General features: G+C 43.0%; 1 protein-coding gene across 2 annotated transcripts in view; it reads left to right on the top strand.

Moving 5' to 3' along the window:
* Positions 1 to 741: 741 nt before the first annotated feature.
* Positions 742 to 17,193, top strand: part of SASH1 (SAM and SH3 domain containing 1) — a gene marked incomplete at its 5' end in the record, with an annotated part of 571,880 nt that continues 555,428 nt past the window's right edge. Inside the window, 2 exons of one of the 2 annotated variants that reach the window (XM_082480255.1) lie at positions 742 to 761; positions 1,203 to 1,686. In XM_082480255.1, coding sequence (XP_082336381.1) covers positions 742 to 761; positions 1,203 to 1,686 — 504 coding nt within the window. Of the gene's footprint in view, positions 762 to 1,202; positions 1,687 to 17,193 lie in introns of those variants that run through there. The other variant, XM_082480256.1, reaches the window with a different exon arrangement.

Here is a 17,193-nt window from a genome sequence, read left to right on the forward strand (position 1 = left end):
GGAGAAGCCGCACCGGAGCACCGGGAGGAGCCGGAGGAAATCTGCTGGCGGCGCGTCAGGCGCCTCGGGGGTAGGGGAGGAGGGAAGGAGGACCCGGGAGGGGAGCACCGCCGCGGGGTACCGCTGGCAGGGAGGGGAAAGCACCGCCACCGGCCGGGGGAGGTGAGGCGGGGGGGAGGGCGGGGGGGAGGGGGGGAGCGCCGGTGACCTGCCGCAGATCAGCTCCGCCGCCGCCGCCGCCGGAGGGGGCAGGGTGGTGCCCGCACGGCCCCGCCGCCTCCCCGAGGGCGGCCGCGGGCAGCGGCGGGAGCGCCGGCGGGGACCGGGCAGAGCGGGGAAAAGTTGCGGGCGGCGAGCGCAGGGCTGCGTGCCCCGGAGGGGCCGGGGGGCACCGCCGGCATCGGCGCGGAGAAAGTGGGGTTGGAAAGCAGTTTGTGGGCTCGCTGCTTGCGAAGCGCATTTAACCATCATCCCAGGGATGAAGGGGAACTGGGAAAGTAACTCGGAAAAGTGAGCGGGATTCTTTTTTTTTTTTTTTTTTCCCCTCCTAATCCGAAAGGACCCGTTTAAAAGGGAAGCAGAAGCCGCCGGGTGCACCCGCTGCCGGGAGAGATACGGGAAAGGAGGGCACTGCACACCGGCAGCCCTGCCTGGGCTGGGCGAGGGTGCGCGATCCTGCGCTCGGTTCTCTCCCGAGACGACCGTGTACCAAAGCAGCTACACATAGTAAACAGATTCATCATGCGACAGAGCGCAGGAAGGTGAGACAGAAGCAGAAACAGAAACAAACACTGAAAGGAAGAGGGCAAAAAAAAGACAGCGACTGCGAATTACTTCCAGAGAAAGTGGGTGGATGTTGTGCAGCAGCGACTTGGGATTTTAGGGGATGCACCCTTACATTTTGCTTCTCTCTAGTCCGAGCCTCCCTTCTACGGTGGCAGAAAGCGGCTGTACTTGGTGGTAGGAAAACGGGAGGAGGAATAAGCAGGAGGGTTTCGTTCAGCAGTGCTTGCGATGCCCTACTGATCTGCTTTAGGAATTTTTTTTTTTCCTGGTGGATGTTGATTTCTTGACCTTGATTTTGAGTCCTTTTAGTTGCATCGCAGTTTTTGGGTTGTGTTTTTGTCTCCTTTGGCGAGGAGTGGAAAGGGGGAGGCTGGCTTCGGTGCTGAAAGTTGCAATCATTATTATTTTGGAGCCAGCATGTGCACCAACATAGTCTACGAGTGGCTGAAGACCCTGCAGCTCCCCCAGTACGCGGAGTCCTTCGTCGATAATGGCTACGACGACCTGGAGGTCTGCAAGCAGATCGGGGACCCGGACCTGGATGCCATCGGCGTTGCCGTGCCCCACCACCGGCGCCGGATCCACGAAGCCGTGCGGCGGCTGAAGGAGGCGGACGAGCGGGCGGCGGGGCTCTACTTCACCCTGGAGCCGCCACCACCGCCGCCGCCGCCCCCCCCGCGGCCGGCGCCCCCCGCCGCCGGGCGCTGCCCCCGCCGGCCGGCGGGGCAGGAGGGGGGGGCACGTCGGGGGGCGGCCTCCCGGTACCGCCCCGGCGGGCGGCGGGGGGCGGCGGGCGGCGAGGGGCTGGCCGCCTACCCTCGGCTCAAGCTGAAGATCATGATCCGGGACAAGCTCATCCGCGACGGCATCAACCTGAGTAAACCCCCCTACTCCAACAAGGTAAGAGGGTGTCGTGTGACCCCCCCCGCGCACGCCGGCCGCTGCCTGCTGTGGGGGGCCTGTGGTGGCAGCTGGACAAGTCCTCCCAAGAGGCAGCCGTTGGGTGGCATCCAGCTGGAGATGAAGGGGTCCCGCAGGGCTTGGTCCCACCTCTGCCGTGGCCTGGGGCTGAGTGTCTCAGGTGTGCCCGTGGCGTTTGCGGAGGGAAACACGGCCAGGACTTCGCACCAGACTGGTGTGAAGAGGAGCGGGGCCAACATGGGGCCGAGCCACCAACGCTTGTTGGCCTGATGTGGGCTTACAGGGTGGTGCAGCATTGCATTGCCTTTCGGTTTCACCGCTATTTTGTTTTGTTTTGTTTTGTTTTGTTTTCATTAGCCGGTTCTTTTAGTCCAGTCTAGTTTGGGGCGTGAAGGCAGAAATTGACAGGGCGGTCTTAATGGTTTGGGGTTTTGTTTGTTTGGTTTTCTTTTCTGTGAAACTTTTCCATTGTGTGGGAGAGTGATGGCTTCTCTCATCTTTTGTTAAAGGTCGTATTTTAGTGTCAGTTTCTGTTGGCGCAATGGCTCATGAAGCAAGTGGTAATCTGGCTGGAGGAACAACTCCTTCTGTTGCCTGGATTTATTTACTGGAGGATGGTAGTGACTGGTGAATGTCAAAACTATTCATCATCCGCTCCAGCACAGGTCGGTCTACCTCCAGGACACACGGTCTGCTGGAAGACCAGAAAAATGCAGGTCTCAGAAGAGTACATTCCACTTTGATGAAACCCCAATATTTACCTAATTCTTATCTTTTGAAAATGTCAAAATGTAAGATTAATGTGGTTTGGAAGATAGAAAGTGTTTTGTCTAAAGTTTTCTGTAGGTTTCCTGCTGAAAACATCATATGCAGAATAAATAAAGTGATAGAATTAAATGCATAGTACCATGGAGGAGAAAATGATTTGTGAAAGAAAATAAGTTGTTATTATAATGCACGGTGGCATCAGAGTTCAGAATGAAGTGCTTCAAAGTTGTTTGGATGACCCAAGTTGCCTGTATTTTCTTTAATGATTTGAAGTTTGATTTTTCAGAAAGATTGAGCACTTGCAGTTGACCTTCAACTTGTGGGTACTTTTTATCTCTGAAAAGCTTATGAAGGTATGGAAGCAAGGTGACAGGCAAGTCTGCAGGTCTGGGTTTACAGAAGTGTGAGGAATTAAAATTGAGAATGAATTATCTGCTATAGGGGACCTGGATGTGAGGATGAGTAAGATTCAACTTGGATAACAATGTAGAGGTACAGATAATAAGACTGCTAGGACAGTAAGTTTCAGAACTCCAATTTTTTAACGGCTTGGTGATAGAGGGCCACTAGTCACTTCTCAAGTACAACACAGTTGACTGGTTTGAGATATTTATTTGTTCCCTTTTCCTGAAGCATCTGGCTGATGACATTGTCAGAGACAGTGTATCAAGTCTGATAGGACAGTAGCCAAATCGAACAAAACATCCATGGACTTATATATATATACATACCTAGGCTAAGTACAGCATCTTCCAAAAGGTACTGTATCATTTTGGAGAGTTTTTTTTTCTCCCTTTGAAGTGATACGTCATTGGACAGACACCCTTCTGAAACTACCATTATAGGTCTTTCATATAAAAGACCTTCTCTGGAAGTTCTGGCTTATCCATGTAGCTGCAGCACATTACCCACCTCCATAGCTACGTTTCATTTCTTGCTTTTGACTTTGTCTATGTTCATAGTCAGTAATTCCATCTTACCACGTGGATCCTCTACCTTCTCTCTTCTATACCTCCTCCATAGGAATTGTAAAATTTCTAAGATGCCAGCATATGACATCAAGGAAATTCAGATCTTTGGCATTGATTTCTTCTTTAGCTCACCTTATTTTAATTTGATGGGTCTGATAATAGTGTGGATTAACTGTCAGGGCAAGCTCATCTTACACAGAAAGCATCACTCAGCTTTAATTGGTTTAAATCTAAATGCAATATTTCAAAATAGAAAGAAGAACCAAGCTTACTTTCCTAGTTTTATTTCAGCCTGTGCTGTCAATGTATTTATTTTGGATGATAAATGCATATAGCATCATTTTTTTACAGTAATAGAAAAACTTTCTCCATCTCCTCAGTGTGAATCACTTCACATCGTAGCATGTTGTAAGAAACCATAAAGCTGGCAAGATTTGAGTGTGTGTTGCTTAACATGTGTTATTCTGAATGCCACCCACTGTAGCAATCCATCTCCAAAAACGGCTTAAAGGGAATAGCAAAAGATCACGTCACTGTACATTATTCATTGCATGTTGTTTAAAGCGAGAAAAATGAAATACTGTATTCTTTCATTTGGGAAAGAGCCATATTATAGCACTGTCTCATTAAAAAAAGAAAGCAAACTTTAGGAAATTGTGGATATAATTTAAGCAACCCATATTATACTTTTTATATAGAATATGCACTGTACAGACTTCTGCATGCCAAAAGAAACTGGGTGTATTCTCTGCTGTGCACGGGATTAAAGAATCAGCTTGAGGTTTGTGCCAAGTTTTTTGTATACATTTATCACATGTCCATCTACAGATGGTCATGTGGCTTTTCTGGAGCAGGGCACTAGACACTGACCTGTTCGGCATCTATTTGTATTTCTGGTGCTGCTGGGCTGCTAACTAGCTGTCTACTTCCCTCTATGGCTTACATGGAGAATGCCATCACCTTTTTCTCTTAGTATCTGTGAATGGAAAGTAGTATTTATGAACGGAGGAGCATGCTTGTGTGTCTATGCCTGTATTTATACATATATGTATATGCATTTTACTTGTTTCTTGAAGAAAGAAACACTTCATGTGTTCAGTTATGTAGTTCTCAGACAATTTTGGAGTTTCATTCAAAAACGTCCCTGAGAATTGAAAGTGCAGCTCCTCTCTGTCTTGTTTATAGCCTTTTGCCAGCTGCCTGAGCTGTAGACGTTTCAAAAGATCAAAAAAGAGTAGTGGATGTGGATGTGGAGATGTTAAAAGCATCCTGTTGCTGTCCTGCCAGTGTTGCTGCTGTATTTTCAGATGAAGGGTGAAACAACAGAGTGGGAAGGATATAAATGTATTGGCATGGTAAATTTTAGTTTAACTTAGTTTGATCACAGTCAGCAGAAATGACTAACAACTACTCAGCAGAGCTTACTATAAATCTGTTAAAGACGTGCAAAATTTGAATTGAAGCCATGTGTGGGGGTGACTTCAGACATGGAGAATTATCACAAGCCACATCTTGATTATTTCCATGGAGAATTTGCAGGCGGCCTCACCTCCTCAAATTGCATCTTATGTATTTTTCAGGTATAAACCAAGGAATAGAACTGTAACTGAGGAGAACTCCATAGAAGTCAGTTTGTGTTTCATGTTGGTAGTGCTCCTTAATACTCAAAGCCTTCTATTTTAGTTTCACGCCTGCTGTTGCTGGCTGATAGTATTAGAAGTCTCATATATCTAAAAAACTTCTTGTGGAGGTGGTGGGCCTGAACGCCCTTCAAACAAGAACCCGCGGTACATCTCTGAGTCAAGTGAAAGATCTGTGTGATCTCAAAACATCTAGCCGCTTTAAAAAATTACCCTAGATGGTTGTAATTCTGTCTTAATTAGGAACTCGATCATGCCTAGTGTAGGAATAGTGTTAATATTGTTTTGCCGTGTAGAAGTTTTGGGGCATGAACTGATGGCAGAAGGAAACCAAAATGAGCAGCCCCCCTGGGTTCCAGTGAAGACGAATGAAGAAAAGCGCAGCACTGACCTGAACCAGCCGCATCAGGGGAAGTAGGGCCTTTACCTCCATATGGAGACACTTACTGCCTTGGTGGGCTTGTTCCAAAACGGGTTGTGTCCATGCTGGGTTCGAGCAGGAGTAATGTTGCTAAGTATCACTGTGGTAGGGAAAGCAGAGGAGCACCAATTTTGTCAATATAAAGACAAGTACGGTACCTCATTGGGGAACATGCCAAGAGAAATTAAGTATTCTATTTATCTCGAATATAGATTAAGTGACATTTAACAGTTTACTGAAATTTCATTACTATTTCTAATTGAAATAAATGCCTGACCTGTTTCTTGAAGGACTTTATTCAATTTTTCATCTGCAGAAAACTACAAATGCATTAAAAATCACTAAAAACATACGTGCGTTAAAAGCTTCCACACCAATTAAAACGATTTGCTTAGCCTCAGTAAAGTTATACTCATGTAGATTTCAACATTTATTAGAGAGAATAAAACTGTAGTGTGACATATGTATGTGTACATGACCTCATTGTCACTCACTGTGCTGTTCATGATTATCAGCATGCTTGGAAAACAAACAGTAAAAATTCAGCTGCATTTGAGGTCATAATCTCAAGAGTTCAAGCAGATGTAGAAAAGGAAGAAGTCAGATCCAAGTGAGTATCTGCTTAAAACACCCGACCATGGTTTTTTAAGTTCTGTGCTCATGATATAGCACAGATTTGTGGTTCTGATTAAATCTTTGTTTAATCCTTGCCATTACAAAATAAGGAATATTTCACCTAAGTTAAATGTTATAGAGGTAAAGATGCCAGCAGCACGGCTGTGAAATACACTGGGTCAAGCTGAGTCTGGGGCTGGATAATGTAGTCAGTGCTTTAGATATTTACAGGAGTGAATTCAGGGAATTAAAAATATTGTGCTTTGAAGAAATGGCAACACTCACCCATACTAGAATGAAACATGAAGCTTTTTCTAAAGACCTGGCTGCTTTGGAGTAACTGCATCAACTCTGATTAGCAGAGCGTTCTCAAATATGCCTTGGGGAAAGCTGCCTATTGACAAAAGTACCAGTGCATTAAGTAGTAACAATATTTTCATGGCAATAAATTAGCAAAGCTACAGGCGATGTTCAGGAAGTGAAGAGGTATTTTATATAAGAAACCACTGAATTTGCCTTTGACTTCGTAACTCTGTTTTCTTCTAAAGAAAATACAGCATCTCATATATTGGGCAGTTGTTTCAAAGTCCCAGTTTATTAAACTAACAGAAAACAAACTGGAAAAGATCTTCTTCCAATCAGACAACTAAAGCAAAATGTTGCAGAATATGAATAACACAGTACTGTGCCGTATTTGCATTTGAATTGTTCCTGAATATTTCAAAGTGTATTCAATCTCTCCTGGAAATGTTGACTGTAAATCTTCCTGGGTTTCATTATCTCTCAGTTTTGAGGGGAGGAAGATCCCAGTAGGGTATGCTAAAGGTGGAGTCCCGAGAGAGGACAGTATCAACTCCGCAGCCTTCTCTCCCCCTTTCTGTGATCGTGTTCCATGTATTTTCTCAGCTGTGGCCACGGTGGGGGCTGGCAGAGGAGAAGGGGAGCGTGTGGCTCCCAGCTCCGAGGAGCTGTGTGGGGCTGAGCAGTCGGCCACTGCGAGCAGCAGCAGCTGCCCTGGAGGGGGGGTCCTTCCTTCGTCCTCCACACAGCTCTAAGTTTGAAGGAAAAGCTAAACTTCCAGGTCTCTGGCAAAAGAGAGATGCCTGGCCTCTTGTAGTTCCCTGAAGGCTTTTGCTTCCACCAGAGGACATGATTCAGTCACACCTCAGTGGTGCAAGGTTGGACTGAAATTTCTCACATAATGTGGGGGTTTGTGTGCGTCCTGCACCTCAACAGGGACACAACCAGTGGTGTGGCAGAAGTCTAACTACCAGTTTCACTCCCCCACACCGATAAACCTGTCTTGTTTTAAACAAGTTTGGTGATCATAAGTCTTTCTGAGGAGAAAGCACATTTTAAGGAAAGTATTTCTGTTGATACCCCCACCTCCGGAACTTCTGTCTCTGCCATATGTAGGATGATGAAGCCCATACGCACAGCCATGTGTGAGGAATGCCAAAGAAACCAAGATGATTTTTCACCAACAAAGTAATCTTGTGAACTGTGTTTCTAGTTTTGTTTATGACCAGTATCACTACCTCACATATAGCGTAGTATAGAGGCCAGCTGTGTGATGATTTCAGATGTGAAATTGAAGAATGCCTAAAGTCATGAAAAATTTTAGACAGATGAAGCACTGGGACCCACTAATGCAGTGTCTTTTTCCATTGCCTTATGATTAAGAATAAACTTCCTTACGTGTAAATAACAGAAAAGCAATCAAGGAATAACCAGTAACTTGGCGATATGGCAATTAGTTATGCCTGTTAATTTTGCCTGTTAATTATACCCTGTGTGCATATGTCATTATGAAGAGTCCCTATGCACTAAGGTATATAGATCCATATGTATAATCTGAAACATACTAACAGCTATTACAGAATTTTTGAAAAGTGCAGCAGAGGCTTTTGAGGTGACAGGAATATTGTTATTGCAGATTAGGAATGAATTTATTATATCACTTACAGGAGCTCACTTACTGGTTTGAGACCCTTCCAAAGCAGGAGAGGACGGAATGAGTTAAGACTAGACTGGTAGGTTCAACTTTTAAATTTCTTGCTTTGTCAGTTTGAATGAGCCCCTTTGCTTGGCGTTTGACAAAGCTATCTGGTTCAATCTCTTTGTCTAGGCTAATATGACATCTCATATTGATGTGCTTATCTTGACAAATGTGGTGGCTTGTACACGCTGCAGGAATCGTCGTTTATTAAAAGAGCGCGGCAGTGCTATGTTTAGCACTGCCGTGTTATTTTGGGACCGGCTGTGCAGCAGGAAGGGGAGAATCGGGTGAACCTTCACTGACACTGGCAGTCTGCGAGACGCGTTGGCCCAAAACTGTCTCCAGTGACTCATCCACCCTCTTCGGTTTGTTACTTGCAGATAGTAAAAAACTTTTCTTACTGCAAAACAAAAGAGAAGTGGTGTGTCACATGAAACACAAGTAGAAGGGCCTTCAAATAGTATCTCGTCCTGGTTCTCACAAGCTCAGCAGGATGTGAGTGACAGTGATGCATGCCTCTCACGGGAGCCTTGCTCCTCCAGTTGGGCTCATTCCCAGTGAAGTCAGTCGGGGGTTTGCCAGTGATTTCATTTGATGCTGGGTTTGGCACGAAGTATTCGAATTTAAATCAGCTAACAAGCACACCCTTACCGACTCTAATTGTGGTGGTGGGTGAGAACAGGATGACATGAGATGAGAACAGCAGTAACATAAAAAAAAAAAAGAAATCAGAACTTTTCAGAGCTTTGAATATCACCATTAGCAGCTTGAACAGCACCAAGGCAGACTTCTGAACACAGATCTAACAGGTTTGTGCTAGAATAAATGTTTGATAAATATTCTCTGAAATCTCCACTAACGTATATTGGCTGGAATCGAGTACACATAGTTGTTTACAGCTGTCCTCTCAGTAACTTAAAGTCAGGGAGAAATGGTAATATATAGCAAATAAAACTTACAACCAGGTACAAATGTATGTCTTCCGCAACTTTTTTTCCCAAGAAGAATTGCGTTGGTTTTGAGGACCCTGAAGCAGGGATGTGATGATATCACTGCATATGATGCCAGCCGGAATTTTATGGGGAAATTAAGTCCGGTTCTGATGTCTGTGCCTGAGAAACCACATGGCAGATTTGGTGTGGTTAAGAAAAGAGTTAAAAAGCTGGAAAAAAACCTTGCCTTTCAGTCAGGGACTAAGAAAAGCTTGTACTGTTTTTTTCCCAGAGTTAGTTAAGTGGCCACTTGGCCATGCTCTCACATGCACAGAAGGAAATATTTTTATTAGCAGAAAAAGGCATTGAGAACTTCAGTGGCTAAGAGCTGGAGCTAGGCTATTCATGCTGTGAAGAAGGCCAAAAGCCAGTATAAACCAAAAACTTAATAAGTCAATATTCCACAGAGGAAAAAAAAACAACCTCAAAACCTAAAACTAGGAGTGGACGCCAGTTCTGCATCAGTGCCCTTGGTTTGCGGATAGAGATGTTTGCTGGGAGTGACTCTTCTGCTCTAGCAAGCTCCTGTCCCTTGGGCTCCACATCTCCCAGCCCTGCTGTCCCAGAGCCCTCTGTGTACCCCAGAGCGACCCTTTCCCTGACTTCTCCTATATCATCTCCCCTAAGACTGCCTCAAGGCACACTGTCTTCTTCACAAAGATGATTAGGGGACTGGAACATCTTTCTTATGAGGAAAGGCTGAGGGACTTGGGTCTTTTTAGTATGGAGAAAAGAAGACTGAGGGGGGGATCTTATTAATGCTTATAAATACTTAAAGGGAGGGTGCCGGGGGATGGGAATAGTCTTTTTTCAGTGGTGCCCAGTGATAGGACAAGAGGTAATGGGCACAAACTTGAACACAGGAAGTTCCATGTAAACATGAGGAGGGACTTCTTTACTTTGAGGGTGGCAGAGCACCCAAGCATAGGGTACTGCACCTGGGGAGGAATAACCCCATGCATTGGTACAGGTTAGGGGCTGACCTGCTGGAAAGCAGCTCTGTGGAAAGGGATGTGGGAGTCCTGGTAGACAACAGGATAGCCATGAGCCAGCAATGTGCCCTTGTGGCTAAGAAGCCCAATGGCATCCTGGTGTGCATCAAGAAGAGTGTGGCCAGCAGGTTGAGGGAGGTCATCCTTCCCCTCTACTCTGCCCTGGTGAGGCCCCATCTGGAGTACTGCGTCCAGTTCTGGGGTCCCCAGTTCAAGAAAGACAGAGAACTGCTGGAGAGGGTCCAGCAAAGGGCTACAAATATGATTAGGGGACCGGAACATCTTTCTCATGAGGACAGGCTGAGGGACTTGCGTCTTTTTAGTCTGGAGAAGAGAAGAGTGAGGGGGGATCTTATCAATGCTTATAAATACTTAAAGGGCGGGTGCCAGGAGGGTGGGACCAGTCTTTTTTCAGTGGTGCCCAGTGATAGGACAAGAGGTAACGGGCACAAACTTGAAGACAGGAAGTTCCATGTAAACATGAGGAGGGACTTCTTTACTTTGAGGGTGGCAGAGCACTGGAAGAGGCTGCCCAGAGAGGTGGTGGAGTCTTCCGCACTGGAGACATTCAAAACCCACCTGGATGCTGTTTTGTGTAACCTGCTGTAGGTGTACCTGCTCTGTCAGGGGGGTTGGCCTAGATGATCTCCAGAGGTCCCTTCCAACCCTGACCATTCTGTGATTCCCTTAGCGCAATCTCCTTCCCACCCAAGAATGTACATCTTTTGCCCTAAGTCTCCCTAACCTTTTTCTCCCCAATCTACATTCACTCAACAGAGTGAAGGAGTGTTAACCGTGATCTGTTTGGGTGGAAAGACAGAATCAATGCAGCGATACCTTTTTGTACAGCTTGAGACAGTGCTCTGTCTTTCTCACTTGGTCCCATCCCACCCCATCCCATCCCAAGCCCTGTATGAGTTTCATTCCATATCTCTCTCCTGCTGTCCCAGAGTCTCAGGCTGTAATTCGGATCCTTCTCTCTCCTCCCCCATGCCCATTCCCTGATGAGAAGAGAAGCTTTCTCTCCCACTCGGGAAAGTGGGGGCATCACTCTCTCTCTTTTGCATTCAGTGCCCCCAGCTGCCTCCCCACTGACCAACGCAGGTGGCTGAGCCCAGGTCGTTCTCTAAAGCTCTAGACTGCGATCTTAAAAATACCAGTCTTAAAACTGCCACAGGCTGCAGTTATCCAGAGTCCCTCCAGGCCCAGTTCTGTGGCAGAAAGAAGGGATCGATCTAGGAAAAGGAGGATGTATTATAGCTTTCGAACATATATATGGGACTGCAAGATTGAATGTAAAATGTTAAAAATAGTGAATGTAAAATGTCAATTTTATAAAAATATTTTAAAATTAGTTGTGACTTCATCAAAAGTTATGAGTTCAATGCAAAAGTGTCGAAAGATTTTTTTTGGCATATTTTTTTAGTGCTCATCATGTGATTGTGATAATTGCTTCTAATTGCAACATCTCTGAATTCTTGTCCAATTATTTAGTGGTTGCCAAAATGTTTTTCTTCAAATGTCATTTAAACCCGTTCTACTAATATCTGCTTGTTTTGTACTGCATTGAGAATTTTTCTACAAAGGCATCTCTGATCTTTTGTATACTTTGGAGTTAAGTTTTCCCCCTAAATATCCAGCTGTTAATTTAGCAGAGGTTTTTCCATAGCGAGGGAATGAGAAGTACCAGGATAAAGAATCATCGGGAATCAAATGTGCCCTTGAGAAGGTCTGCCACAGATCTTCATGTGATAGTTCCTACGCTAAAAATTTCAACCTAAAGATAAGAATGAGTGACTGTTTCAGCCTCTGAGTCTACATTGTCTCTTATATCAGACCAAACATCACAAGGAAATCTCAATTTAAAACTCTAACCTGAAGAAACTCAAGGGTTAATAAAGAGAACTGTGGAAATAACTAACCAAGAAGGTTTGTTCATTTCAAAGTGTTAATGTTCAAAAAAGGAGAAAAACAGAAAATAATGTGAAACTACACCAAGAAATCTGGAAAAAGAGTCATTTTGGTTTCACCTGCTTTGTTATTTTCACATGAAGAAATTTTATTGGACTGTCCTATGATAACTTCTAAATAAGTTTTTGCCAAGAGAGTATTTCAGAGAGAGGATTTTCACATACACTTGGTATTTACACAGTGGTAAAAATAATGCTGTGTAGCTTGTGGAGTAGGATGGAGCAAGAGGAAGTTTGACAAGAATACCACTAGCTGGTTTCTGTCCAGCTCTAAAAATTATATACAGTAAGGACATACTTCATGCAGCCAGTGACTAGAAGTAATAAAATGTGTGCATGTCAGTGCCAATAATGTCAAAATCAAACAAAAAAACCCCTAGTCGCTCATTTTGTATCTCTTTAAGAAGTAACATTACTATCCCTAGCAAAGGTTATGGCAAAATCCTCCTAAAAACTTGACTTTCTTTCCCAGATCTATGGTCTAAAACCTCAGAGTTTGAAGCAATGTTGAAAAATCCTCCTTTCAGCAGTGCTTCGGGTCCAGATGCAATAATTCCCTGGGAAAATTATTTTATTCTTTTTGATAGAAAGGCATGCACATGCTGCAAAGTGAAAGGAAGGGAACTAACTTAATTGCCATCAGGTAGCAATGGAAATCAGCTGAACCAGGCTTGTTCCTGGGTACTCCCAGGCTAGTGGCCTCAGTGCTCATTTACTTCTATAAGTATGAGTAGCATTGCATAGATTTGAACCAGTCTGGGATGTTTCTCTAATGGAGTTTAGATGATCTGCAGTACTGCTTGTCATAGGTAAGTTTTATGCATATTAATGTAAGCAGAGATTATCATAATTAGAGGTAGTGTGAATCTCTTGTTGAAGTTGGCTTGTACTGATACTGTAGCAAGTATGTGGTAGCGTAGGTGCTGTGGGTTTCATAAAATACTGCATCACTTACAACATTGGGTGGTTTTCATATGAGCCTTCAGTAGCACGTATTAATTCACCTATATAGGAAGTTGTTTGAGGTGTTTCCCTAAGGCATTATTTCATCTTAGAGCTGGAAACTTACTTAAAAGAGAATTTGCATTCTAAGTGTATGTACATTAAAAAGAACTGCTTATGCAACCACTGGATTCATTAAATCAATTCCTATGGTGTCTAACAGGAAATAAGCCGTTACAGTATATCCTTCCTCTGTGTGCGTGTGATGGTTTTGGTTTTGGCAGGAGCACAGATTTGTCCAGGAGAACTAATTGTTTTCATAGAACTTGTTTTATAGATCTTTCAGGGACTGAAATTGATATAATAGTTATGAGTATTGATCTAGATTTGGAAAATAAAGCAGAAATTCCTTTGTGCTGAGCACACTTCTTCCCACAGGGATAAGGAAATGAGCTTCATCTTCGTAATAAGAAATAGTTTAATAATTACAATGAATGTGAATTAAATTCAAGGTAAGGTAGGGAAGGAATTTCAAGAGTTTATTTTCCTTTTCTTCTCCTTGCCTCTCTTGTTGTGTTTGCCATGGAAAAATGTCTTTCTCTAACTTGAATTTGCTATACAACTGGACAAAACCAATCTCATGGTTTTACTTAGAATGTGCTAACTTCATAATCTTCCCCTTTTGTTGTTGTTTTCCCTGACAGTTTGTGCAGTATGAATGTACACTTCACCTACTCGGTAGTTTTCAGTTCATAAATGGCTAACTTTAAATTTTCAAGATGTGCTATTTTTAACTGAAGTAGTACCATTGTTTTTCCTTCAAATAAAGTGTGGTATTTAAATTCTGTTATGAACTTTTAGAGGTTGAGTCTTCAGAATGACTTTCAGAATGATTCCGGTGTTTTTACTATACCTTGGTTCTATAGACAGTCCGTCCCAGAATTTATCTTGGCTCTTTATTAGAACAAGTTTGCTTTTATTTTTTTATTTTGTTTTTCTCTTTTTTCCCCTCCTTACTATTTGCTGACATATTGTTTTACTTGACTAACTCCTGCTGACAAAAGATAAAAAATTCCATGCTAAATGGCATTGCTTTTGACCAGTTCTTCTTTATTTTAGTGTGGATTACTTGTCTTTCAAAATCTTGCATTTAGAAAAAAAAAACATGAAACTTTTCTGTAGACTCTTTCAGATAGTTACCTGACTAGTAATTATCTACTAGTGATTATGTATATCACACAGACAAGGAATAATGTGCTAATGGAGCAATATTTACAGTTTTTATATTACATAGTTTTAGGGGCATCCATGAATACTTAGGTTTTAGTTTTACAGATTTTGTCATGCTTTCTAAACAGACTGTGGCACTGAATTTTTGTCTTTGTGTACTTCCCTGCAGTCTGTTTGCTAGCGGCTTGAAAGTGACACATGCATAATATATAACTGAAACGTGTGCGTTGGTAGGTAAATAGCTTTTGCTATAAGAGGAAACTTCTGCGGTTTAAGCAGCGTTATCAGTTGCCTTTTCTATAGTAGGATTTTCAAAAGTAAAAGCATGTTTACAATAGATTCTGTCAGATACGTTGGCTCTGACCCTGTTACCCCCTAACATGAAAGTCGGTGCAAATCTTGCTATTGATTTTGTTGGAAACAGACTGAGGTTTTTGCCGAGGCCCTACAATTCTGCTTTCAAAGTACTAAATAAAAAATTGTAACCACTATGGTTTCTGGTTGAAACCTTGCCTTGCTCTAAATGAGTTTTTAAGCATATTTTTATTAGTTGCTATTTTCATGAACTGGTAAAAGTACTGTCTTTTTGGAATGAGCTGCTGAGATTGTGGGTGCCCTTCCCCCCAGTTAACATTGAAATCCAAATAGCGTTAAATTGATCTGTATCTCTTTTCTCTCTTAGTTTTTATTTTCTTGCTTGCTTTCCTTTCATCTGCCCTCTTTTCTTTTTCCAGTTTGGAGACTTGTGAAGTATGTCCTAGTCTGTCAAACAGCGTGGTGAAATTCTGGGTGGCTTTCCATTTTCTTCATCTAGAAGTAAAGGAATAGAAAAAGTAATCAGTAAGGAGGAGGAGCTAAGCTCGGAAAGGAGGTATGAACTGTAGTGAAGAAATCTCAAGAGCAGCCAGGTTGGGAAAAAGGTTTTCACACTGTGAGTTCGTATCATGTTTTGGAACTATATGCCCGAAGGAGGAGATCACTTCGACTTTGGTGAGACAGCAAGATTTGTTTGGAGATGGGTAGACCGGTTTACTTAAGTGTTCAGTCAGTCCTAAAAGTGGAAATTTGGCAGACATTGTAACTAGTTTCCTGTTCTTTTTTTTTTTTTTTTAATAAAAACTGATGTGTTTAGAGGAATTGCTGGCTGGCTTCCCATACACTCCCTCACTTTTTCTTCAGAATCTCTGGTTTCTGCTCCCTTTCCTGATAAACACATGGGGTTTTAGACCTGTTAGCCCATTGCTTGTGCCCATGTAGTCCGTTCTGCCAGCGGGGGGGGGGGGAAGGCCTAAAAGTATGTAAATAACACTCTAAGGGTGCTTTCCTTCTATAATCCCAAAACTGTGTGTAAAGAATACTTAAGGTTTGGGTTTCCCAATACTGGTCAATGTCCTTTAAATACAAGAAAAAGTTGGAAGAGAGAAAGATTATTTTTTATAGGTTCATGTTTAAATTGCAGCTCTGGATGTTGTTTAGACAGCTTGCAGCTGAAGAGTATGTTTAGAAACAGACTCCTGCAGTTTTATGCAAGCTAATTCTCCGCTGTACAAATAAGTGGTAGTATTGCATAGACCTGAAGCAACTGCATATCTCTACAGAGCAGAAAAAGCAGTGAAATTGGTGCACCAGCGTTCCTTTCAATATATCTAAGGTTTGACTATATAGATATTGCCAAAGCTGTAAAAATTACTCTGTTTCCATGATACCAGATCCACGCTGGCAATTAAATGTCCTTCTGCTGTTTGGCTAATTGATAGTAGCAACCTGTAGTAATTTTTGTGATTATAATACTTGTCCGATATGTCTGAATAGAGGTGACATGGTGGCAAGTGTTTTCCTCAAATGTGAGCTGGATTTTGAAGCTCCTGATTGACAAGCAGTTATCTAACTTTACAGAGGTTACATTACTGGTGATCTTAATCTTGGCTATTAATCTTTTTACAATGCTAAGCTGTCCTTGCTATTAGATTTTTTTTTTTTATTTTTTTCCTGGGATCTTACCTAAATCTTCCATGCAACAATTTTAGCTTGTGACTAGTTGCTATGTCTTCCAGGGGCATGGAGAATAGAATTTTTTCTTTTCCTCTGGCGGCAAGATTTAGCTGCCTGAGGGTACTACAAAATCCTACCTAAATGTCTCTGCTAAAATAGAAAAGGTGGTTCATCAGTCCTCCTTTTAGGTTACACTTTCTGGACCAATTCTCATTCTTTGAAGTTGGTCCCTTCTATCCTCTCTCCCTCAGTGGTCTGAAGGGGTCTGGACATGGTATCCCTGCGGGGGCCTTGCTGGTGTTGGGCAGATCATAAGTTACTCTGTCTTTGCAGTTGAGAATTTGGTTCGTTTACCCCACGTGGCTGTTACTCTTTTTGTGTTGTTGCGAAATTGCTGACTCATGCCTTGGATCCACAGGAGGCCCGGAGACCTTTAGGTAGCAGTGGCAGCCATTTGTTTCCCATTATTGGTGTATGTAGTGATTCATAGTCAGGTGCGCTTTCTTGCTGTTATCCCTGATGAATAACATCCCTGTATTTACTGGGCTCTCCCTCCACTTTAAGGCCATTTTGAAGTCTTAGCCTGGCCTCCTGCGTGCTAATGCTCCAACCAGCTGAATGTGGCCTGCTGATACAGGAAAAAAAAAAAAACATTCTCTGTTTTGCTGCCCAAATCAGTACTAAAAACAATGATTATTGCTGTACTAAGGACAGCCCCTGCAAAACTTCTCTTGATACCTCTTCAAATTTTGGCATAGATAGTTTGTAAATATGGTTTTCCTCATATTTTGTACTCATTTGTTATTTTCATTTAGACTGCGTGTCCCTGGTTTTCTAATACAAATGTCTTGTGAAACAGCATCAAAAGATGTACTAAAGTCAAGATTTTTGGCATCTACTTACTTCCTTTTTTTCCTGGAGGTTTGTTGTCTGGTATACAAAGGGATTAGGCTG

This window comes from Vanellus vanellus (genome assembly GCF_965231255.1).
Source record: "Vanellus vanellus genome assembly, chromosome: 3".
NCBI lineage: Eukaryota > Metazoa > Chordata > Aves > Charadriiformes > Charadriidae > Vanellus > Vanellus vanellus.